This window comes from Mus musculus, chromosome 14 (genome assembly GCF_000001635.26).
Source record: "Mus musculus strain C57BL/6J chromosome 14, GRCm38.p6 C57BL/6J".
Taxonomy (NCBI): Eukaryota; Metazoa; Chordata; class Mammalia; order Rodentia; family Muridae; genus Mus; species Mus musculus.
Genome location: NC_000080.6, coordinates 20,646,425 through 20,671,596, shown reverse-complemented (window position 1 = coordinate 20,671,596; position 25,172 = coordinate 20,646,425). Strand labels below are relative to the sequence as shown.

General features: G+C 48.2%; 2 protein-coding genes across 7 annotated transcripts; both read left to right on the top strand.

The window, feature by feature from the left end:
- Positions 1–3,242: 3,242 nt before the first annotated feature.
- Positions 3,243–12,652, top strand: Synpo2l (synaptopodin 2-like). Of its 6 annotated transcripts, none has more exons than NM_175132.4 (4): positions 3,243–3,497; positions 4,798–4,949; positions 5,339–5,853; positions 9,132–12,649. In NM_175132.4, the coding sequence occupies exons 1-4, from the start codon at positions 3,402–3,404 to the stop codon at positions 11,294–11,296; spliced, it is 2,928 nt and encodes a 975-aa protein (NP_780341.1). In that variant the 5' UTR covers positions 3,243–3,401; the 3' UTR covers positions 11,297–12,649. The 6 variants fall into 6 exon arrangements, with proteins under 6 accessions (NP_780341.1, NP_001297360.1, XP_006519551.1 ...); NM_001310431.1 differs by having other exon boundaries at positions 3,243–3,506; XM_006519488.2 differs by lacking the exons at positions 3,243–3,497; positions 4,798–4,949 and adding an exon at positions 7,115–7,200 and having other exon boundaries at positions 5,819–5,853; positions 9,132–12,652.
- Positions 12,653–15,056: 2,404 nt separating this feature from the next.
- Myoz1 (myozenin 1) lies at positions 15,057–22,495 on the top strand. Its single transcript, NM_021508.3, has 6 exons — positions 15,057–15,165; positions 16,231–16,321; positions 17,795–17,973; positions 20,330–20,570; positions 20,943–21,108; positions 21,988–22,495. Exons 2-6 carry the CDS (start codon positions 16,249–16,251, stop codon positions 22,217–22,219), a joined length of 891 nt encoding a protein of 296 aa, NP_067483.1. The 5' UTR covers positions 15,057–15,165; positions 16,231–16,248; the 3' UTR covers positions 22,220–22,495.
- The last annotated feature ends 2,677 nt before the right edge of the window (positions 22,496–25,172 follow it).

Here is a 25,172-nt window from a genome sequence, read left to right as displayed (position 1 = left end):
GGAGGCAGAGGCAGGTGGATTTCTGAGTTTGAGGCCAGCCTGGTCTCTAGAGTGAGTTCCAGGACAGCCAGGGCCATACAGAGAAACCCTGTCTCAAAAAACCAAAAAAAAAAAAAAAAAAAAAAGTAAAACTAAGGGACAGGCAAAGGTGGCTCTTGCAAAAGAGCCATTTGTTCCCCAGGACTTACACTGAGAGGTTTGTAACTGCCTGTGACTCCAGCTCCGGGAGATAGAATGCTCTCTTGCGACTCCAGTCACTTGCAGTCACATGCACACGCAACCCGCACACAAACATGTGACTAAGCAGAGAAGGGAGAGCCAGATGCTTTTTGTTACTGGTAAAGTCAAGCAACTTTGTGAAATCACACTAATAACAAGGTAACAAGAACTCAGATACTGTTTTTCTAACTCTAAATTCTGATTTTTATAACTTTGTCATAGTTAGGATTTATCACAAACCTGCAGAACTGTAGTGGATTGGTCTGGTACTGCTTTTATTCAAATGCTAATTCTGCACCCTAAGATCTGGCTGCTCCAAGACCGTCACATATACCAGTTTTTGTTATATAAATCTCGCTCCCCAAATTATCTGTGATTGGTTAATAAAGATGTCTACAGCCTGTAGCTGGGCAGAAGAGTGGTAGGTAGGGCTTTGTTTCCTGGGCTTAGGGTCTGAGACAAGGACCATAAGAGTGTGGAAATATAGGAAGAAGAAGGAATAAGTCGCCACGGGGAAGGAGGATCATAATAAGTACATGGCCATGAGGGCCAGCCTCTTGAAGTAGGAGTGGCCCAGGTGGAACATGGCAAGTGCTATCTCAGGGTTACTGACAGGGAAGTAGACAGACTAGCATAGAGGGTTCACATCCACCCAGCTCTAGTGCTATAAGAATTATAAAGGTTTTGTGTCCTTTATTTGGCAACTAAATGATCTAAGGTGGTGTAGAAATCCCCAATTAATATTTACTACTGGGAGGCTTACAATCATCTGAGTCCAGCTCCAGGACATAAAATGCCCTCTTCTTGTCCCTAGTCACTTGAAGTCACATGCATAAACCCTATCCACTGATGACCAGCTACCACCTGAGAATGTTATGTTTTGTTTCAGAAAGGTGGTTTTTTTTTTAGATTTATTTATATCATATGTAAGTACACTGTAGCTGTCTTCAGACACACCAGAAGAGGGAGTCAGATCTTGTTACGAATGGTTGTACCATGTGGTTGCTGGGATTTGAACTCTGGACCTTCGGAAGAGCAGTCAGGTGCTCTTACCCACTGAGCCATCTCACCAACCCCAGAAAGGTGTTTTATAATGTGGGACACATTTGTAAAATGGAAACCTAGAAACAAGTAGAGGTTTTATTAATATCAACAGTCTCCTGTTTATATACACATCTCTGTATCCATGTTTTCATGACCCCAGCCCTGCTTTACATTGTGATAGTAATTTAGTTCAGCAAACGTTCACTGGTAACAAGCTGAGATACAGAATATGATAAAGTGCAGCCTGTGGCTTGGGAGGTAGAGAAAGGAAGATCAGGAGTTACATGAGACTGCCTCAAAAGAAAAACAAAACAAATCAGACTGTGGACCACAGCAGACATTCCTTGCCTTCAACTTTTAATTGTCTGGGAGACATATAAATAATCTACGTGACCAGCTGACATATAGATAATCTACATGATCAGCTGAAAAATAAAAGTCTGCCCAAGGAAGGAGGAGCTAGGAGATGATCAGAAAATGCTTTAAGGAAGAGGCATCCAAACAACTGAATCAGAGGTAATTAAACTTCTCCACAGTACCCAGTCTTGCAGTAGACGATAGATTTCCAATAGTAATGGGAGCACACCTGCATCAGCCCCCTTGAATCATTTACTTGACTCTAATTTAAAAATGCATTATTGTCGGGGGGTGGTGGCACACGCCTTTAATCCCAGAACTCGGGAGGCAGAGGTAGGTTCATTTCTGAGTTTGAGGCCAGCCTGGTCTACAAAGTGAGTTCCAGGACAGCCAGGGATATAGAGAGAAACCCTGTCTCGAAAAAAAAAAAAAAGTGTATTACTGTGTGTGATATGTGTATAGGAGTGTGCAAAGCATTCTGATATGTGGGTCATAATGACAGTTGTGTGGGGTGCTTCCCCTTCAGTGGCTTGGAGACTGCTTTTGTTAAAAACTGACTTTTCACTTGGACCCCTGCAAGTGTCCAATGAGTGACATCTTGCTCACACACACACACTCACACACACACACACACACACACACACACACCATATCTGACAGAGAGCTATGCAGGCTGGGGATATAGCCCAAAACTCCATCTTTTTTGTACCATGCACAAAGCCTGATTCTATCCCTAGCATCACAGGAGGAAACATGTAAAAATGATCTGTGTGCAGAGCACCCATCGATTGCTTCACCACCAAATACCTTTCCCCAACCGTAGACCACCCTACTGCTGTTTTTTGAACACTCCAAGGTACATGTGGAGTCAGTTTCTTCCTTCTCCCATGTGGGTACCAGGGATAAAACTTAGGTCAGGCATCAGTCTTGAAGTGATGAGACATCTTATGCATATTCTTTAACTGTACCCTCTGGAGGAGGCTTGGATCTGTCACTTCTGACCACTTGATGCATAAACTCTTATTCATCCATGTATGTAGATAGGTAGATAGGTAGGTAGGTTGGTAGGTAGATAGGTAGGTAGGTATTTTAGATTTTTCTGTGTAGCCCTGGCTGTTCTGGAACTTGCTCTATAGACCAGGCTAGCCTTGAATTCAGATCTGACTGCCTCTGTTTCCCAAGTGCTAGGATTAAACTCCTATTCTTTCACAAAACTCATCCTTTCAATGACCGTGGCAAAGTGCACAAGTTGTTCCTGGTTCAAAGAGCAAAGTGCACTCTTCCCTGAGGAGCTTGTGGGAGCGAACCTCATCATTTCTTAGAAACTCTGAGACTGAAGTCTCTGTTGATGTCACTTTCCGATGGACTTTGGCCAAAAGCAGTTAGGTTCATGATCCTTGGAGGAAGGCATGGTGCCTGATAGATCACTTAGTTAAAAAACCCAGAGATCTGATACTGAGTCCTGACTAAAAGGTCCATGCAGTAAAAGGGACATGGAAGGCAGAAATTTGTACTATAATTAGTTCTAGGAGTAACACAGTTGGGGGAGGGAAAATGCAGCCAGCAACTATTTTGAGCAAGTTGTGATTGACAAGACATGTGTACTGGACTGTACCGATCCCAGGGCCAAGTTGCCTGCCTGTGGTGGTGGGGGGTTGGGAGTAGGCCTGGGTTGGCAGGAGCAGGACAGCCGGACAGGCAGGCTGGACGGGGTACCAGCACCTCAACTTCTCTCTCAGGGACACTGTCCAAACTCCGGGGGCCACAGGCTAAGCTGTGCGATGGGTGCTGAGGAGGAGGTGCAGGTCACATTAGCAGGGGGAGCACCCTGGGGCTTCCGACTTCAGGGGGGGACCGAACAGAGGAAACCTTTACAGGTATCTAAGGTAAGGGAGAGCCCCCTGAAATGATGTCTCATGGAGAAGGGAACCCAAGGGAAGTTGGGAGAGTCTTGTGGTAGCCTTCTGGGCCCGGGGGTGGGGGGGTGGGCAGAGTGGGGTTTTGTGAAGAAGAGGTGGTGGGCAGGTGGGCAGGTAAGCATGCTCAAGGGTATAGGGGGGCAGACTGCGACCATAAGCTCCTGGAGGACTATTAGCAAAGCCATTTCTAGTTTCAGGGAGCAGAGCAAAAAGAAGGCCCTGCTTCACTCAGTACTGCAGGAAAAGAGGCTGGGTCTGGTCATGCAGGATTTGCTCCCCTAAGTGTGTGAGCCTCTCTACTCCAAACCCCAGGAATGTAGGGAAGGTTCTAATTTCTCTCTGACTAAACTAATATGTGACATGCTGAAACAGTCTCTCCCAACCTAGCCCAACCCTGTCTGCCCTGCCCTGCCCTGCCCTACCCTGCCAATGCCTTCAGTGTTATTCTTTCTCTAAGCCATATGCATTCTCTTACTGGCAAGACTAGGTGTTAGACTCTCTTAGGAAGCCACTAGCCTATAGCTTCACCCTATAGACTTAGTTTTATGCGCTGTGAATGTGGGTAGCCAAAGTGTCAATTTTATAAACCATTCTAAGAATTAGGTGCAGTATTTCATACAGTGCAGTGAGAACTCTGATAGCCTGGCATCACAGTCTCCCAGAATATAGCTGGGTTACCTCAGTCTGGAATACCATTCTAAAATGTCAACACACAACAGCACCTGGGATTTCTTCCTTTTTTTTTTTAAGATTTACTTATTTTATATATGTGAGTACACTGTCAATGTCTTCAGACACATCAGAAGAGGGCATCAGATCCCCATTACAGATGATAGTGAGCCACCATGTGGTTGCTGGGAATTGAATTCAGGACCTCTGGAAGAGCAGTCAGTGCTCTTAACCTCTGAGCCATCTCTTCAGCACCAAGGCACCTGGGATTTCAAAACCTAGAAAAGAACTGGCCAGTAGGGATACTGTCCTTGGAAGAAAATACTGGGGACTCACCATTTCTTAGATCTCAGCCATGGAGTTTTCTCCATCCCTGTTGCAGTCAGTGATTACCCTACTGCCTCCCTCTAGACCTATCCCTTACCTCTAGACAGGCCTCCCTGCTAGCACCCCAGACATCTCCCTACCCTTTTTTACCGCTCCCACCCTCAGATTGTCAAAAGTCAAAAACCTCTCACGTGGGTCCTTTTTGTTACTCCATCCCTACTGGAGTTCTCCATGATCCTCAATCTCTCCTTCAACACCTCAGATCCGAAGACGGAGCCAGGCTGGCAGAGCAGGACTCCGGGAGAGGGACCAGCTCTTAGCGATCAACGGGGTTTCTTGCACCAACTTCTCCCATGCCAGTGCCATGACCCTCATCGACGCCTCAGGGCGTCAACTTGTCCTTACTGTGAGGAGGTATGGAGTTCTCCGGTCCTTTTTCCTCTGGCCTAGCTCTCTCCTTGTCGGTCTCAGCTCTGTCTCACTGGCCTGGCTTCAGTAACTAACGAGCACCTCTTCTGATTATGTTTTTCTGGGGAGAATGTTTGTATGTACCTCCTAATGAAATGTATCTGCAACCCAGGGATGGGAGCAGGCATTAGAATGACTATTGGACTTCAATCCTTTGCCTGTCTCCTCTTTATCATGTCTTCCTCAAAGCTTTCAGACCTCCCCTCTTCCTAGTCTACCTACTCCACCTGTGTCCTGGTCCCTTCTGTCTCCATCGCCTTGCCTCTTCATCCCCTCCAGAGCTGTTAGTTCTGTGGCTCCCTCTTTCAAACTCTGTCCTCGTTTCCATCCTCCAGGGTAACAGATGAAGGGTCTGTGAGATCCCCATCCCCCGGAGAGCTACAGGTGCTATCACCCTTATCTCCACTGAGTCCTGAGCCCCCAGGTGCTCCTGTTTCCCAGGCTCTTCAGCCCACAAGCCTTCGTTCACCCCCTGACAGCGAAGCTTACTATGGAGAGACAGATAGTGATGTTGATGGCCCTGCCACACAAGAGAAGCCACGCCGAACCCGCCGCAGAGGTCCTGCAAGGCCTTCCCTTCCAGGAGCCCCACCTGATGAGGTGTACCTGTCTGACAGCCCTGCAGAACCAGCACCTGTTAAAACTGGCTCTCCCAGCCAGGGCGACAGCCGTGTAAGCTCCCCATCTTGGGAGGAAGGGGCAGCCCTTCAGCCCCCACCAGCAGAGGCACTTCTGTTACCCCATGGTCCACTCCGGCCTGGCCCTCATCTCATCCCTATGGTGGGCCCTGTCCCCCACCCAGTGGCAGAAGATCTCACTACCACCTACACCCAGAAGGCCAAGCAAGCCAGTGAGTGCCTGAATCCATTTGTTTTCCATCAGGATCTGAGCCCTAAATCTGTGCCTTCGTATCCACACATTCTACCTACCTCATGTTCCCTGGAAAACAGTGTTTGGGACAGATTGAGAAGAGTAATGGAGGAGAGGAGAATAATTTTATTCATGGTCCCTAGTTATCTTTGCTATAAGATAACCATTATCTTATAACTATCTTGTACAGTGAGTGGCCCAATCCAAACTAAGAACAGACAACGGGGGGGAGGGGGGGGATGGGGAAGGGGTCAGACTGAAGTTTTCTTGGGGGTGGTTTTGCCAGATGTCAGGGCGGAGAGTGAAGAAACACCTGGAGGCAGGGTGAGGCACCGGGGTCCTTCACAGCGTTACTTGTAGGCACCACATGAATACCACCTGTAAGTTCATTTGGGATTCCTGGGGACTAGCAAAATAGCAAGTGGGAAAGGGAAGGATCTTTGGTTTCTTATTTCGGGTTAGAATGTGGAGGTGGGAGGAACAGGCCAGGTCCGGACCCACTTATAACAGGCTCACTGCTATCCTGATGTGAATTCCAGAGCAGGCTTTAGTGAAGTCTCTCTCGCCCTGACCCTCCCATGTCCCTTCTATAGACTCCCTTCCTTCCTTCCTTCCTTCCTTCCTTCCTTCCTTCCTTCCTTCCTTCCCTTTCTTTCTTTCTTTCTTTCTTTCTTTCTTTCTTTCTTTCTTCCTTCCTTCCTTCCTTTCTTTCTTTCTTTCTTTCTTTTTTTTTTTTTTTGCCACTTTTAAGATCTCAGGAGTCATTCTCTCTGGTAATTTTTCTTCTCTTCCACTATTCTGATTCTTACTTTGGAAAGTTTTATGTCTGAATTTGCAGAGGCTAAAAGCATAAGAGTTTATAGTTTGCCACCCTGGGAGTGTCCCGTATCCTACAGAAAATTCCAGCTGCATGCTTAAGATCCCACACTTACCCCCCAATTCTCATTTTAGCACCCCCCCTCCCTTCGCATCATGCTGGGCAAGAGTCTATGCAATGGCTCAGGTTTATTTTTAGCCAGGCAGACCTCACAGTTGAGAGGGGGTGGGGTGAGGGGAAGGGGAGGCAGGTGCTCGTGTCTATCACACCAAGAGTTGTGGGACAGGGAAAGAAGGGAGGGGGGCATGTTCTAAAAACAGCCCAGTGAGCTCATTCAGCTGCCAGCTCTGGGGACAAAGGGGCTTTAAAGGGCCTTGGGGGTAGCTCAAGCTGGTCCTGCTCCAGCCAGCACCACCTTTCTCAGCATGGAGACCACCATCCAAGAGCCCCTCGGCCAAGCCAGCTGTGACAAAGCCCCAGCTCCTGAGCTCCAAGACCCGTTCTATGCAGGTACTACCCTATCCCACTCGAGAGAGTGCTGGGGGCCAGAGTGGGGGCAATGTCACAGCAGTGGGAGAAGGGTGGTCTTTGGGGAAGGCCACTCTCCTGTACTCTCTGTTTTGCCATCCTTCCCCTTGTTCTTTCAGGAAAGTGTCACCTCCCCTTTCTCAGGATGGGTTGATGCTAAGACCACATGGCAAGGGGATTAATGGCCACATGAGCTGTGGGAAGCTCACGGGACAAGAGTGAGAAGTGAGAGTACACTGTGAACACATGGAGACATGTGTGTGTGAGATCTGGGAGAAGATATGTAAGAACAAGAATATGTTGTGGCATTACACTGTGGGCAGCTTCCATCAAGAAAGCATAATAGATGCTCCCAGTGGGCCTAGGCAGCGTGTTAAATGCTTTGTGACTTATCTCACTGTGTTCATGTGATCTTATGAAGAGGTAGACATTCTCATCTTCATGAAGTAATTCTCCCAGAACTGAATCCTGACTCTGGTGTCTATTCTCTCATGGACAGTACTATTTAGCGTTACACACATGGGGACAAAAGGAATGAGGGCCCTAATTAGAAAGCAGCTTGAAAGGAAAAGTAGATGGAATGTCAGGAATCTTCCAGGAGGAACTGGGGACCATAGACAAGAAAGAATCCATGTCCAGGGCAGGGCAGCCCTTCCCACTTCCTGGCCCCACCTACCCAGGCCCCACAAAGTATAGGAACTCCTGCGTTGTTCAGCACATAGACCCTCTCATGCCCACCTGATGGGGCTGCCCTGTTGAGTTCTCTACTTGAAAGACAGGACAAATGGGAGAGGAAACTGTGCTAGCCTCCCAAGCCATCTTCCCAGTGCCAGCAGCAGCTTGTGAGAAAGAGAATGTATTTACCTGGTGACCTTGAAACCTCCTAAAGGCTTAGGGGGTTGACTTGGAGAGTGGCACTCTGCCTTTTCTTGCATCTTGGACCCAAGATTATCCCTGGATGTGAGGAGCAGAGGTATGAAGGAATGTTCTAGCAGTTGGGAGGGCTAAGATCGGTTCTGAAATCCTGTCTATATGATACCAGAACCTCTACAGGGAAATCTCTGGGAAGAACTACCTGAAGCATGCTGGTATGCAAATGCATTTGACTTGGACAACACTGTGTTTGTATATGTGAACTGATGTGTGTATAAGCTGGAACACGTGAATAAGAAAAGTAGAATGGAGAAATTGCGCCCATAGCCGGCTTTCAGGAGACTGATGTTATAGCAAGGTGTGTGGGGAGTTGTTTCTGTGAGTGTTTATGATGTGTGGAAATGAACAACTTGATGAGTGGAACTGTGAATGAAGAAACTCATGTTAAGAATCTGTATGTTGGGCCAGGTGTGGTAATGCATGCCTTTAATTCCAGCATTTGAGAGACAGCAGCAGTTGGATCTCTGTGAGTTCAAGGCCAGCCTGGTCTACATAGCGAATTCCAGGACAGTCAGGGCTATACAGAGAGATCCTGTTACAAAAAGAGTCTGTGTGTCCTAGTTATAGGGGTAACAGGTGGGAAGTGGGGGGAAGGTCCGAGCTCTGTGAGGAGCCCGCTTACAAAGAATGGTAGGAGAAAAGCACTCCTTATCTCTTCTCTCTCATGGCTGTGTCTGATTTTCCTGCCAGTCAAGAATGGGAGGCAGGTGAAGAATGTGTGAAGTGGATAAGGCTCATCTCCTGGAAAGTAGGAATGCAATCCAGGGAAGACAGGACAGAAGGGATGTGGTGTGGCAGTGTCTCTGTCCTTGGTTTCACCTTTCCCCTTCCATTCTGTCTCTAACTCAGAGGACTTGGTCACAGGCAAGAGACATTGTGGGTCCTTTCAGTGAAAAAACAGGAGGTAGGAGCGTTGGGGAGCAGGATTAGAACAGGCCGTGAAGCCCCCTGATTGATCATCCACCTCTTCATCTCCGCAGAACTGCAACGCGCAGAAAGCCTCCAGGAGAAAAGCGTAAAGGAGGCAAGAACCAAATGCCGGACCATTGCATCCCTGCTAACAGCAGCCCCCAACCCTCACTCCAAGGGGGTGCTTATGTTTAAGAAGCGGCGGCAGAGAGCCAAGAAGTACACCCTAGTGAGTTTTGGGGCCGCAGCTGGGACAGGAACAGAGGAGGAGGACGGCATCCCCCCAACGAGTGAGTCGGAGCTGGACGAGGAGACCTTCTCAGACGCCCGCAGCCTTACTAATCAATCCGACTGGGACAGCCCCTATCTAGACATGGAGCTGGCTAGGGCTGGCTTAGGCACAGCAGAGAGTCAGAACTCTGGACTGGGAGGGCAGCTAAGTGAGGTCTCTGGGCGAGGGGTCCAGCTCTTTGAACAGCAGCGCCAGCGGGTAGCCTCCAGCTCCCAGGAGCTGGCTCAGGTGGGCCCAGCAGCTATGCTTAATGGGCAGAGTCTGCAGTCCCCACCTCGAGCACAGAGTGCTCCCCCAGAGGCAGCTGTGCTCCCACTCAGCCCTTTGTCGGTCCCTGCAGTCAGCCCTACCCCCTTCTTCCCGGATGGTGGAGCCCCCATCCCTGCACCAAGTATCTTTAACAGGTCAGCGAGGCCTTTTACCCCAGGTTTACAAGGGCAAAGGTCAGGTACCACCTCAGTGATTTTCCGGCCCTTGGCCCCTAAGAAGGTGAATGAAGGCTTGGGGAGCACTAGCCCCGCCCCGTCCCCCTTCGCAGCCCCTCCACAGGGGCCCACCCCTCTGCCCAGCTTCACCACAGTGGTTCCCAGCCACACGCCGGTCTCTGGGGCTTCTAGCAGCACCCAACGCTCCTCTGGTCCTGTGACCGCTACCAGTTCCTTGTACATCCCAGCCCCAAGCCGGCCTGTTACACCAGGAGGCGCCCCAGAACCGCCCACTCCTCCTAGCGCTGCTGCCATGACCTCCACCGCTTCCATCTTCTTGTCCACTCCACTAAGAAACTCTGCGCGCCCGGAGGCGCCGGGCCCCGCGGTCCCCGAGCCTGCCAGCGTTCGGGAGCAGCGCATCTCTGTGCCGGCTGCCCGCACCGGCATCCTGCAGGAGGCTAGGCGCCGGGGCACCCGCAAGCAGATGTTCCGGCCTGGGAAGGAAGAGACGAAGAACTCGCCCAACCCGGAGCTGCTGTCACTAGTGCAGAACCTGGATGAAAAACCTCGGGCGGGCGGTGCGGAATCTGGTCCGGAGGAGGACGCTTTAAGCCTCGGGGCTGAAGCCTGTAACTTCATGCAGCCACTAGGGGGCAGGAGTTACAAGACCTTGCCTCAAGTATCACCGAAAACCCCGCCTCCAATGGCTCCCAAAACTCCACCCCCTACAACGCCTAAGACTCCACCTCCCGTGGCTCCTAAACCTGGGTCGCGAGGGCTCCTTGATGGGCTAGTGAATGGATCGACCCCGATGGTGGGAATCCCTGAGCCGCCAAGGCTGCAAGGGAGGGGCGGGGAGCTATTTGCCAAACGGCAGAGCCGTGCCGATAGGTACGTGGTGGAAGCTACATCTGGCTCTAGCCTTAATCCAGGCCTTCGCCCTAGAAGTCCTTCTCCCACACCCTCACTGCCCCCATCCTGGAAATACTCACCCAACATCCGTGCCCCACCTCCTATTGCTTACAACCCACTTCTCTCACCCTTTTTTCCCCAAGCTGCCCGAACTCTCCCCAATAAGGCTCAATCCCAGGGGCCTCGGGTGACCCCTAAGCAGGGTATCAAGGCCCTGGATTTCATGCGACATCAGCCATACCAACTTAAAACGGCCATGTTTTGTTTTGATGAGGGTTCTTCAACTCCTGGCCCCACTTCAGGGCCTCCCAAAACTGCCCGAGTTCAGGAGATCCGCAGATTTTCCACTCCTGCACCCCAGCCCACTGCAGAGCCCTTGGCTCCCACTGTGCTTGTCCCCAGAGCGGCTACCACCTTGGACGAACCCATTTGGAGGGCAGAGCTGGCCTCAACCCCTGTCCCTAACCCAGACCATCAAGAGTCTCTCAGGAGCTTTGCTGCCGCTCCCAGTTCCTGTGGTTTCCAAGTAGCCAGGCCCCGGTTCTCAGCCACCAGAACAGGGTTGCAGGCCCATGTCTGGAGGCCTGGGGCAGGGCACCAGTGAGCAGGGAATAGGTCCCAGGACCAAGTAATGGAACTTAGATTCCCAGAAGTTTCTTCTGCTTTGTCCTACCTAGGCTTTCTCCCCACATCTGAGGCCAATTGCCGATTGCCAGAGATAGTGTTTCCCTCAGCCTCCTCAGCTCTCTGCTGGTGTTTTAAGGCCCTTACCTCTCTGCTTTGCAATCTTCTCTATATTTCCTTGCCTCTCTGGCTTCTCCACCCAGAGGTCTCAGCAGGTCTCTGTTTTCCTTTTGCATTTGTGTTTCTCTCTGTGGGCAGCACTTTAGTGTTAGGTAAAAAGCACACTGTAAAGTGACCACTGAGATCTCAGGCAAAATGGTCACTCACTGTAAGGCAAGCTTCTAAGAGGCTGAACTGTGTCCCAAGCCCCTCCATCCTCCTCACTCCGCTTTCCCTAGGTTAGTTGGCATACGCCTAGGGGTGTGTGTGTGTGTGTGTATGTGTGTGTGTGTGTCTGTGTCTGTGTGTGTGTGCGCGCGCGCATGCGTGCTTTCACAAATATGTGTGGTTAGGATCTGCTCTAGAAAGACATCAAATACACATACATGTGTGCTTCTCTTGAGGCAAAGGTAAGAGAGGTTTTTTCCCCTTCTACTGAAAGGGTCAGATAGCTTCAGAAAGACCTGTGGGGGTCAAGAGCTACTACAGAAAAACTCCTGAGAGAGGAGTGCCTGTAGCATGTAGAGATATGTGCACAGCATCTTGTGAAATCAACGTGTCTGACAAGACTGGGAGACAGGGACAATTTCATGGGCCTGAGTTATACAAGCTAGACCCATAATAAAACTAAGAATTCTATTTCCTTGGATTACAGGAAGTTAGCAACCAGGGCCCTGTGCTGAGCACATCAGAATCCAGAAAGTAAAAAAGAAATTTTCTTCTGAACTGCTTAATGAGTGTAAGACAGAAAGGATGGTGAAGAGAGCCAGAGTGGATGGCGGGGAGAGCAAGGCAAAAGCCAGGAACAAGGCTGGAATGAGTGAAAGTGACCAAGGAGAGAGGAAAGTTGGCTAACAAGAAACTATGTAGCCAGGTGGTGGTGGCTCACGCCTTTAATTCCAGCACTTGAGAGGCAGAGGCAGGCGGATTTCTGAGTTCAAGGCCAGAAGGGCAAGGATGGGTCTTTTCTACCCTACCCGTATAAGCCCAGTGCTTTGCAGATTCAGGCCCTCATGTCTGATCCCAGAAGGGCAAGGACTGTCCTTCCGTGAAGACCACCACCAGCCATGCTTGCTGTTTGACCTGGAAACCAATCTTTTCCTTTGCAGTATTTTGCAGTATTGGGTGTCATAATTCTTTGGTTTGTGCACAAGAATAAACGTATGCCCACACCACACTGTCTGCGTCTGTCATCTCTTCTGGTTTTATACCCAGTCCTGACTTCTTTATGGTCTTTTCTAGCCCATTGTGCTCATCTGATCCAAGCTCCTTGCCTCTCTTCCTGGCCTCCCCTCCTGCCCTGCCAATGGTCTTGCTTTGATCTCATCTCCCTCATCACTCCTCTGGTTACCTCATCCTGCAGTCTCTCCACGGAGAGCCTCTCCTTCTTCAGAAGCTCATTACTCAGAGTAATGGGAAAGGCTCCCTGATCCCTTTGTCATGGGCATTTCCTGGCTCCCAGAGGAAGTAGCTATGTTAATCATTCTCTGGGGATCACAAGATAGGAATACAGTGGCAGGTATGAGTGGCAGACAGAGAGAGTGTGGAGTGAGACTAAAGAATTTGGGGACTGACTGGAAAGATGGAGAAGGAAAGTGTCACTACTTAACTTACCAGCAGGGGGCATATTTGTGGCAATGACCAGATGCTCCCAAGTGCAGTCTAAGAATTCCAAAGAAAGGTCTAAGACATCATAGGCTCAATAGCATGTCTTTATATATTTTACTTCTGGTATTTGGTCATAGGAGATCAGACCTTAAGGGTTTTTTTGTTTGTTTGTTTTTTTCCTTTTGGACAGGATTGATTGTAGTAGTAATAACAAGTTACCTTTCACTACTTATGTTTTTTTCCCCCGTTTCCTTGGTTTAGGAGGAAATGTGCCAAAGATGATATATCTGGGCAGCAGCCATCTGCTGTGTGTGTGGGGAGGACTTTCAGCCCCCAGTATAAATAAGGCAAGAATAGGGTGGAAGAAGGGTGTGGCCAGGAAGATGGGGATAGATCAGGGAGTTCACAGAGGGCAGGGCTCATTCTGGAAGCCTCAGAAGCTGCTTCCTGTGAAGAATGGGAGCAAGGAAGGGTTGTGAGTGTGAGTGTGAACAATCCAATGGCACATGTGTAAAAATGTCATAAGGATTTTTGAGACAAGGTTTTCCTGTATAGCTCTGGGACTTAAGAGATCCACCTGCCGGTGCTTTAGGGGTGTTGAGATTAAAGGCATACATCACTATGCTGGGCTCAAGAAACCTATAGTTTCATATGTTTACTAAATTACACCCATGCCCACCCACCCCCAAAAGCCAATTCCTTAGGCAGCCGTATAAGAGTAAAAGGTACAGGAGCAAGCTGGTTTCAGGACATGAGTGGGAGATGAGGGAGGATCCAGGGTATTGCTTCAGCTCTCACCCTTCCTAATGCTGTGACCTTTGAATACAGTACCTCATGTTGTGTTGACCTGCAACCATAAAATTACTGCTATCATCATCATTTTAAAAATTTATTTATAGTATGTATATGAGTACACCATTGCTCTCCTTGGACACACCAGAAGAGGGCATCAGACCCCATTGCAGATGGTTGTGAGCCATCATGTGGTTGCTGGGAATTGAACTCAAGACCTCTGGAAGAGCATTCAGTGCTCTTAACCACTAAGCCATCTCTCCAGCCCCTATTATTATTATTATTAGTAGTAGTAGTAGTAGTAATTATTATTATTATTATTATTATTATTATTATTATTATTATTATTATTTTGAGACAGGGTTTCTCTGTGTAGCCTTGGCTGTCTTGGAACTCACTTTGTAGACCAGGCTAGCCTGGAACTCAGGGATCTACCTGTCTCTACCTCTCAAGTGCTAGGATTAAAGGTGTGCACCACCCACCATGCTTGGCATCATAAAATTATTTTTGTTGCTACTTCATAACTGTAATTTTGCTACTGTTATGAATTATAATGTAAATATCTATATTTGAGATATCTGACATTGACCCCTATGAAAGGGTTGTTTGACCCCCCATGGGGGTCAGGACCCACAGGTTGAGAGTACCCACGGGCCTTTGTAAGATCATCTGCACTAGGGTTCACTAAGTTGGTTCCTCACCCTGTCAAGATCTAACCCTCTTAGACAGAAAGCCAACCTATTCAGGAAGTTAGAAGCAATGCCACTGTGAAAATTTCCATCCTATCTTCAACTTAGGGCTTTAATCCCTCCCACCCACAAATACACTCATGGGTCCCCTCCAGCCCTGGCCTGGAATGGCCCTGAGTAGCCCACAATTCATGTTTTCTGTTTTGTTTTTTCCTATACCTACTCTTAATTCTTACCCACCACTATCTGCTCCCTCTCGGCCTCCTGAAATGCTTCTTTGGAGAAAGAAGGCAAGGAGGAGGCACACCCCTTCGGCTGACTGATCCCTGGCTCAGACAGTCTGGTGGGAACATTTTGTAGCCCTGTTTCCCTCTTCCTGAACCTCAGGCAAAGAGGGCAGGCTCTCGGTTCCAGGGTCTCAGTACCCCCTGTGCCATTTGAGCTGCTTGTGTTCATCAACTCTATTAATAACCTCCTCCCTCCCCCACTGCCGGTGCTGCCCCTACGCTCGCTCGCCCCGGCTCAGGTTCTCTAGTCACTGCAGCTTAGTCCTCCGAAGCTGCTGGACCCCGGGGAGAGCCGACCACCAACTGAGCAGCTGGTAAGTCTATGGTTCTATCTACCGGAAGAAGGGGCTGGAGCCCACTCTTCTGAGCTCCTTGTTTGCAACTGTGATTCTCCATCCTCAGGGAATGGTCTCTCTTCTCATCTCTGCTCAGCTGCCAACAGTCCAGTTGGAGTTACAGAGTTGGAAAGAAAGGGACCTAAGGAGTTGGGAGGAATTAAGATATGTGGGGAGGTACCTGACAGATGGGAAAGGGTGCTTTGGAATGCCACTAAGTTGGTAGAGTGTGGTTGTGTTTGTGAGACAGGACACCACGGAAAATAGCAGGGCTGTTAGGGAGAGGATGGTGTGCATACATTTTCTTATCTTGTCGCCATCCACGGCCAGATCTTATTCCTGTGTTTCTGTTCCCCCCACAATTCTCTACTTCCACGTACTATATTGCTGAGCTGACATCTGCCACAGCTCAAATGCCCTTAGCTAGCTCTCTGCTCCAGCCCTGAACCTTGGGATCGGAGTGCCTGAAGGAACAAGGAACATACCCATGACCTCTCGGGCCACGTTCCAGCTGGCCTCCTGGAAGATCAACAACCTCTCCTTCCTATGGAGAAGGTTTCGTCTGAATCTCAACACTAATTAGCAGAACATTGCTTTACGCCCATGGACCCCAAGGGAAGCCTAAGGAGGAGACTAGAGTCTGGAGCCACAGTTGTAGTCTGATATCCCGATACAAATAAGGACTTTAAGTCACGCCAGGCCCAGGAAGCCTGAGTGCATTGCTCTGCCAGTGTTGCTTTTGAAACCCCCTTCGGCCCTAGCTGTATTTCCGATGCCCACACAGGAGCTATGGAAAGTGGACACAGCCCTTGGTAAGAGATAAGGAAAGGGTACAGTTCTTCCTCCTGTCCTGCTTCCAAAGAAAACAGAAGACTGTGACAGTTTACGTTCTGGGGAATACTAATTTCTGTAAAGACGTATGCATGCGTGCACACACACATGCAAACATGCACATGGAAAAAAAACTGAAGAAATTTTGTCCTTAATCCCAAGTGTACGGCTGTAGTGCGGATGCTCATTCTCCCACTCCATCTCTCCTTCCAGGTCAGATCCACCTCCACCATGCCACTCTCAGGAACCCCGGCCCCTAACAAGAGGAGGAAGTCAAGCAAACTGATTATGGAGCTCACTGGAGGTAGGGTGTGCGTGCTTGTAGAGCCCCAATGCAGGACTTTTAAGAGCATGCCTGACTCAAGAGTCCCAGAAATGATGTAAGACAGGATATAAGTCAGAGTGAAAAAAAAAAAAAAAAAAAAAAACAAGAGGAATTGCAGCTGTAGAGGGTGTGGGAGACGGGATGATGGGAGGGGTGAGAAGGGGCAGGAGAAAGACACAGGAAGAACTCAGCATCCACTCTGCATCCTCCCATCCTTCCCATTGATTACTCTGAGACAACACCCTGCTAAGATACTGGACATTTTAGCAGGACCCATAGTCAGTCAAGTCCTGTGAGAACACAGGCTAGGCCTCACCAAATGGTTAACTTCCTTATTTCTTTCTAAGTGTTAGGGAACTTGTGTAAGCATTTAAAATAGGAAACTACACAGCCACACTCCCTGGGGATGCGCACGAGTTGCCAAGTGTGAAGTTCCCCTGATACCTTTGGAGTGAGAGTTCACTGAAGAAAAAAAGAAAGGAAAGAAGAGCAGGATCTGTGTTTAGAGGTGTGAAGCTGCACGTGGGATTGGCCTATCAGCTTTCCCGGCCCAGGGTGTAATTTCTCCCTTGGCTACTGTCTGTGGTGTTCTCTTATTCTTGTTCTCCTTCACTCCACGCCCATGCCCCTTGGCTGGGTCACCTCTTCACTGAAGTATTCCAACCCTATATGTCATTCCCTTTGTTCCCCTGTACTGTCTCTACCTCCAAGCCAGGAAATCAAAACAAAACAAAACCACTTCTTATGGGCTACGAATGGTAGTGCATGCCTTTAATCCTAGCACTTAGGAGGTGGCAGAAGGAGCCGGGGCAGGGGGCAGGGGCAGGGGCAGGGGCAGGGGTAGGGAACAGGGGACAGAGGCAGGGGGAAGGGGGAAGGTGCAGAGGGAAGGGGACAGTGGGCAGGGAGATCTTGTGAGTTCAAGGCCAAATCAGTCTAATAGTGAATTCCAGGCCAGTCAGTGCTACATAATAAGACCTTGTCTCAAATACACACTCACTTACACACACACACACACACACACACACACACACACACACACACACTCTGAAGAGATGGTGAGATGACTCAGTGGTTAAGAACACTTGCTGCTCTTGCAGAGGATCCAGGTTCAGTCCCCAGCACATACAAGGTGGCTCGCAACCACCAGTAACTCCAGTGCCAGGGCATCTGAACCGTCTTCTCACCTCTATGGGCACTAGGCATGTATTTGGTACACATATATACATGCAGGCAAAACAGTCATAATATAAAACATAAATAGATTTTTGAAAAATCTTTTAAAAGACACACAAGACTAACAAAAACTTGTAAACCATACAGACCCGGTCAGCATCCGCTCCCTAAATGGTCTCTTTTAGAATATACTCAGCTGTGGGGGATGCTTCCCTTCCCAGTCCAGAAAGCCCTCATTTCCTCTTTCTATTGATTCTTCTCTACCTCCTGGATAAGGTGGCCGGGAGAGCTCAGGCCTGAACCTGGGCAAGAAGATCAGTGTCCCAAGGGATGTGATGTTGGAGGAGCTGTCCCTTCTTACCAACCGAGGCTCCAAGATGTTCAAGCTACGGCAGATGCGGGTGGAGAAATTTATCTATGAGAATCACCCCGATGTTTTCTCTGACAGCTCAATGGTGAGTATGGACGTCAACCACTCTTGGCAAAGCCCGGTGTCTTTCCCGGCAACTTCTCAGTAGCCCCCCAAATTCCCCAAATACCACCAACCTTCTCTCCATGAGAACTGAGGAGCTCTTTATAAGCTGCTACATATATTACATTCCCAACCAGTCTAGGGTGGGTAACAGTCCATTTCTGAAGCTTAGTCCTCATCCTAGAGCACGTGCAGGCATGAGGACCATACCCATAGGGAGAAAATTCCTTCCCAGTGTGGCTACGTGTTAAAATAGTGTCGCCAGATAAAACACGGGACACTCAGTCCTATATTTTGACGCTAAGATACACAATTAGTAACGTTCTACTAAAATGTGTTCTTTTCTTTGTATTACTGGGGACATAAAACAAGAATTAAGACCTACAGAATCAGCCGGGCGTGGTGGCGCACGCCTTGAATCCCAGCACTCGGGAGGCAGAGGCAGGCTGATTTCTGAGTTCGAGGCCAGCCTGGTCTACAAAGTGAGGTCCAGGACAGCCAGGGCTATATAGAGAAACCCTGTCTCGAAAAACCAAAAAAAAAAAAAAAAAAAAAAAAAGACCTCCAGAGTCTTGGTGCTGACTGTACAACTGAGGGGCAGGGCAGGTGCTCAGAGTGCTTGGGGTCCTAGGTTTCATTTCCAGTAACGCCTCTTCCCCACCCCCCAAATCAAACAGTAAACAAGCAAAAGTCCAAAGAGTACGCAGTTAAATTTGACCTCCAGATTTACCCAATGAGCATGGTTTCTGAGGAGGTCATGGGAGGAGGACTGCTTGGAGTTGGAGAAAAGTTTTTTACAATGAATAGTTGTTAAATATGTTACCTATACTGTGTAACTTTTTGGATTTAAAAACAATATAAGATGTAAATAATAAAAATTAGGGTTTTGTTGTTGTTCTTGTTGTTGTTCTCAGAATCTTATCATGTAAATCTGGTTAGCATGGAACCATGTGGACCAGGCTGGTCTCAAACTCACAGAGCTCTGCCTGCCTCTGTCTCCTGATTTCCAGGGTTAAAGATGTGCTTGCTATATTTTAAATTTAAATACACAACATTTTTTTTTTTATATTTTGGGTCTTGTTTTATGGAGACAGGATTTCTCTGTGCAGCTCTGTCTTGTCCTGGACCTCTCTTTGTAGACCAGGCTGGCTTTGAACTCACAGAGATTCTCCTGCCTCTTCCTTCTGAGAGCTAGGATGAAAGGTGTGTGCCACCTTTCAATTACAAATACAAATACTTTCTTAATGTAAACATGTCCCATTAAATATTTAAAACATATTTTATACTAAAAATATTACATGGATGAACATTAAATTTGAGTGATTATAATTTACTTGGTAAACCTCAGGATGTTAGAAGGAGATCACTGAGGTTTTAGAGCCCTCTTCATTTTGAAAGATGCCTGATGGAGGAACTAAAATCTTCCTTCTTTAAGGTCACACATCTTCTAGTCAGGCTTCTCCAAGAAAGGAAAAATAGTGATTGGAGAGAGGCCAGGCACAGGATGTTACCACAGAGGAGATGGAGACTGGCTCCCTGTCCTCGCTTCCTCCTCCACCTTCTCTGGGTGGTTGGGGGGGCAGTGGAAACAGATGCCTACATGGACGTGGCCAAGGAGGAGTGTCTGTCACTAGCCCTTCTGCAGGATCAGAGTAAAAGTGCTGAGTGGGTCATAGCTAACTTTAGGAGGCCAAAAGCCCTCCTCCGTGCCGGGTCTGGTTACACTGGGTGGAGTGTGGGGGACACAGGGTAAGGTGTCCAGGAGGGCCTCCTCAAGGAGTTGGTGGGGCTATTTTTAGGCTTTGGAGCCCAAACTGGTGCTGCCCTTTTGGCCTCCTCCCTGCTTCACCTGCTATAGTTTCACTGTAAGAAAGCTCTGGCCTGATGGTCATCAGGAGGAAGAGAGAGGCCTGAGCAGGGAAGAGAGCTCTCCCTGCGGGGCAAACTGAGAAGGGGAGGGACAGAGGTGGGTTTTTGTTGTGCTTTTTGATTCTTTTTGTTTTTCTTTCAAATGGAAATTGGATTTTTCCTGGAAACTGACCCTTGCAGTTTCTAGTTGAGGAGATGTCTTGGCTTGCTTTGTCTTGCCAAGATAGGATTGGGAGTGGAAAATGAGCCACCTTACCCTGAGGTATAATCAGGGAATTACACATCTCCCAGAAAGTAGTTCCCTCAGGCTGACAATCTTCCTATGCATTCATTAGTGGGGATTTCTCAGAGCCTTGGGGTCTTCTGGCTGGCCCTTAGCTGTCACCCCACTCCTTGTGTATACACCTCTGTTTCTGTGCCTTTTCCACATCCATTGCTAATCTTCCTCTTGCTTTGTACTCTCTTTTCAGGATCACTTCCAGAAGTTTCTTCCCACAGTGGGAGGACAGCTGGAGACAGCTGGTCAGGGCTTCTCATATGGCAAGGGCAGCAGTGGAGGCCAGGCTGGCAGCAGTGGCTCTGCTGGACAGTATGGCTCTGACCGTCATCAGCAGGGCTCTGGGTTTGGAGCTGGGGGTTCAGGTGGTCCTGGGGGCCAGGCTGGTGGAGGAGGAGCTCCTGGCACAGTAGGGCTTGGAGAGCCCGGATCAGGCAAGTATTCTCACCAGAAGTAATGTGTCTGATCCCCACGGCAGACATGTCCCTAGGGATGAGGCCTAGTTGAGATGTGGGAAGAGGGAGACCGAGGTGTCTTGGACCCAGAAGGTATCCAGGATACAGCAATGTTCCACTCCACCCACAGCCTTATCCTTTAGTCCCCCACACCCCCACCTGTCCCCCACAATTTCTCAGATTCACTCACAAATCTCACCCAGGCTACCATTATGTTACAAACCATATACAATTCCCAGACTAGGCCTAGACTCAGCTACTTCCTTAGTGGTAGGATATGGGATTAGCTTTCATTAGCTATTAATAATAGCTGCTATTATTTGTTTTACACTTCTCTTTTATGGCTACCAGGTGACCAGGCAGGTGGAGATGGAAAACATGTCACTGTGTTCAAGACTTATATTTCCCCATGGGATCGGGCCATGGGGGTTGATCCTCAGCAAAAAGTGGAACTTGGCATTGACCTACTGGCATACGGTGCCAAAGCTGAACTCCCCAAATATAAGTCCTTCAACAGGTAGGACAGAGGGGAATGCACCAGATGTGTTCCACTGTGTGATCTGTTGCTTGACTTGGGATGTGGTTTTAGTTCAAATGTTTCAGAAGGAGGCTTAGGTGTAACGGCAGGAATATGGGACCCTCTTGGAGGCTCTGCCGCTTGCCTCTCATAGCAGGGTGGTAAAGGACAAGACTTGTTGGGAACCAAGATCTCTATGTTAGTTCACTGATCAGCAGTTAGGCACTGATTCTTTTCAGCATGGGTTTTTTTGAAGGTAAAATGGGGATTCTACACTTTATGGTTGGAGGCATATCCTGGCTCCCTCCCATTCAAGGTAATGATGCCGTTACTCTCCCTATAGGATGATTCTTTCTTTATGCCCTGCTCCAAGTTTCCATTGTTTTAGAATTGGGCGTTGTAGAGTGTGGATAGGAGGTCTGTGTAAGAGCAGGTTGAGGAAGGTCTACAGAAGTGCTTTTGCATTTGATGGTTAAGTCTTCCAGCCACTATCTGTTTGAGATGACCTTAGAGTTGGAGTTGTAAGTTACAATATACATTGTATACATTTAGGGCAGTCTGTAAGTTACAGTATACATTTTAACTTAGGACGATCTCATACTCTTGGCTCTATAGTATTTGGGGCCAAAATGCTGGTGTATGTCACACCTGTCCATGGGAGCATGTAGTTTACTAGACTCCTCTCATCACTAACTTTGGATACAAGAACAAGCCAGGTAAATGAGTGTTAAGGGAGAAGGAGAACTAGAAGCATGGAAGCAATCGCTATGATTTATACACTCTCCTCCCTTACAACAGGGCAACAGCTCATTGATAAGTACTTTCTCTTGCATTCTGATTTTTAACTATGTAACATGCCTGCCCCCCCTCCCCCATCAGGACAGCAATGCCCTACGGTGGATATGAGAAGGCCTCCAAACGCATGACCTTCCAGATGCCCAAGTTTGACCTGGGGCCTCTGCTGAGTGAACCCCTGGTCCTCTACAACCAGAACCTCTCCAACAGGCCTTCTTTCAATCGAACCCCTATTCCCTGGTTGAGCTCTGGGGAGCATGTAGACTACAACGTGGATGTTGGTATCCCCTTGGATGGAGAGACAGAGGAGCTGTGAAGTGCCTCCTCCTGTCATGTGCATCATTTCCCTTCTCTGGTTCCAATTTGAGAGTGGATGCTGGACAGGATGCCCCAACTGTTAATCCAGTATTCTTGTGGCAATGGAGGGTAAAGGGTGGGGTCCGTTGCCTTTCCACCCTTCAAGTTCCTGCTCCGAAGCATCCCTCCTCACCAGCTCAGAGCTCCCATCCTGCTGTACCATATGGAATCTGCTCTTTTATGGAATTTTCTCTGCCACCGGTAACAGTCAATAAACTTCAAGGAAATGAGCGCACTCTTCCTCTGGTGTGTGAAGGCAGGCAGCTGAGAGCTGAGGAGGACGAGGTACAAAGGCTGATTAGAGCAAAGGACTGAACACTCTTTGTCCAGACTTTAGGACCATATGTGAGCTCTGGTTGCTTACATACCCACACCTGAATCAATACCCACAAACACATTCATCAGCTATAAACAAAGAATATATTCAGTATTGCATGAGATAAAGTCTTGTGTGTAAACCCACATACTGGCCCATGTGTGTATAAAACTTAGAAGCTATTGTACATTGATTAGGAAATAAGTATTGGTAACACTTAATGTTATCTTGTGTAGCCAGTTAGAAGCTGGGAAACACCAGGAAAGGAAAAATGGGTGTTAAGAAAGTGAAGGTTCCTTTGATTTTTCAGGAAGCAAGATCATGTTTAAAGTTACTGGACGAGCTGAAGAGATGGCTCAGAAGTTTAAGTACTTATTGGTCTTCAAAAGGACCAGTCATAATGGGCTGCTTACAACCATTTATAATCCCAGTTCCAGGGAATATGTTACCATCTTCAGGCTTCCTAGAGCGTCAGGCACGAGTATAGTGCACACACATACATGCAGACAAAACACTCATACACATAAAATAAAAATAAGTAAATCTGAAGTTTCTAGAAACCAGAGTAAGCTTGGAAATATAAAAGCTTATATGGGGCTGGAGATATGGCTCAGAAGTTAAAACACTTGCTGCTCTTGCAGAAGACTGGAGTTTAGTTAGTTCTAAGCAGCCACATTGTGGTTCAAAACTCCCTGTACTTCCATAGGCACCCTGCACCAGTGAGGTGCATATACACACATGTAGGCAGAGCAGTCATAGACATAAAAGGACTAAACAGGAGACCAGACAGAATGTAGAAAGAAGTAGAAGAAACCCTCTATAGTGACAGTGTGCTTGGTTCTGTGAGTACAACAAGAAATGACCTAAAGCTTCCAGGAGATCAGTGATGTTCAAAAAGTACAGTGCCAGCAGGGCGTGGTGGCTCACGCCTTTAATCCCAGCACTCGGGAGGCAGAGGCAGGTGAACTTCTAAGTTCGAGGCCAGCCTGGTCTACAAAGTGAGTTCCAGGACATCCAGGGCTGCACACAGAAACCTTGTCTTGAAAAACCAAAAACCAAACAACCAACCAACCAAACAAACAAAAACCCCAAAAAGTACAGTGCTTGAAGAAACCATGAAAGCACAATAGGAATGAGTGACAATACCCCTATATTGGTTTCCACCTTCCGGGCCTGGAATTCATTATGTAGACCAAGCTGGCCTTGAACTCATAGAAATATGCCTGCCTCTGTCTCTTCAGTGCTGGAATTAAAGTTTAATTTTTAGAATTGTTTTGACTACTAAAATCTTTTTCTTTTTAGAGACCAGCCTGGGCTACTTGAGATACTATCCCAAGAGGAAACTGGGGTGGGGGGTGGGGTGGAAGGGGGGAGAGAGGGGGAGAGAGAGAGAGAGACAGAGAGAGAGACAGACATTGAGAGACAGACAGAGAGACAGAGAGAGACAGAGAGACAGAGAGAACAGCTCTTTTGGAGAATTTTTATGTTCTTTAAATATCTAAGCAAAACTCTGTATGTGCATTTTCCTAAAAAGGTTTGCAAGTTTGGATGCTTCCTCAAAGTACCTAAAACAAGGTTTACATGGAGACAGTGCATTTGGAAGTGAAACCCCAGTGGCATAAGGGAGTGAGGAGAGAGCCAGTAACAGGTACTTTGGGTAATGGCTGAGTCCCACTGGAAATCTCAGACAGCCATGCTACTTCAAAAGTGACCCATGACTGGCAGAAGCAGTATCTGGGGAGCTCAAAAGTGGGCATGGGGGCTTGCATTTGGCCCTGTGGTGGGCATTTGGGAGGCACAGGAGGATCATGGGAAATTTGAGGCCAGCCTATGTACAGTGAATTCTAGGCTAGTCAGGGAGGGCTACACAGCAAACCTCTGTCTCAAACAATAACAGCAAACTCCAAAGAAACAAAAACTGAAACGCAGATGGATGTGGTGGCTCGGGCCTATGTCTACAGTACTCAGTGCTGAAGCAGATCGGCCATCTTGAGTTCAAGACCTGCATGAACTACAAAAAGAACTTCAGGACTGGGGCTTGGGAGGCTGAAGAAAAAGGGGGGGAATAAATGCAAATTTGGGTTAAGGACCTGCTTCATTACTTTCTTCAGGTGATCTCTGTGTGCTGGAAAATCCTGAGAAGTGTTACAATAAAACATACCTCCGGCTGGGCAGTGGTGGCACCCCTAATCCCAGCACTTGGGAGGCAGAGGCAGGTGGATTTCTGAGTTGGAGGCCAGCCTGGTCTACAGAGTGAGTTCCAGGACAGCCAGGGCTACACAGAGAAACCCTGTCTCAAAAAAACAAAACAAAACAGAAAAAAAACCCAAACAAACTCAAAAACATACCTCAGGCTGGGTGATAGGGGTGTATCCCTTTAAAACACACACACACACACACACACACACATGATATGTCAGGCACTGGCAGAGCCACTCAGGAGACAGCTTTATCAGGCTCCTTCCTGTCAGCAGGCACTTGTTGGCATCCACAGCAGTTTCTGGGTTTGGTGATTGTATATGGGATGGATCCCCAGATAAGTTGGTCTCTGGATGGTCATTTCTTCAGTCTCTACTCCACAGCATCCCTTTACCTT

Bases quoted from the DNA above. Each gene is read 5' to 3' on its own strand.
- Synpo2l (NM_001310431.1), top strand. From the start codon at position 3,402: ATGGGTGCTGAGGAGGAGGTGCAGGTCACATTAGCAGGGGGAGCACCC. The intron at 3,507-4,797 runs GTAAGGGAGAGC...TCAACACCTCAG, and splicing joins AACCTTTACAGGTATCTAAG to ATCCGAAGACGGAGCCAGGC. The intron at 4,950-5,338 runs GTATGGAGTTCT...TCCATCCTCCAG, and splicing joins CTTGTCCTTACTGTGAGGAG to GGTAACAGATGAAGGGTCTG.
- Myoz1 (NM_021508.3), top strand. From the start codon at position 16,249: ATGCCACTCTCAGGAACCCCGGCCCCTAACAAGAGGAGGAAGTCAAGC. The intron at 20,571-20,942 runs GCAAGTATTCTC...TATGGCTACCAG, and splicing joins GCTTGGAGAGCCCGGATCAG to GTGACCAGGCAGGTGGAGAT. The intron at 21,109-21,987 runs GTAGGACAGAGG...CTCCCCCATCAG, and splicing joins AAATATAAGTCCTTCAACAG to GACAGCAATGCCCTACGGTG.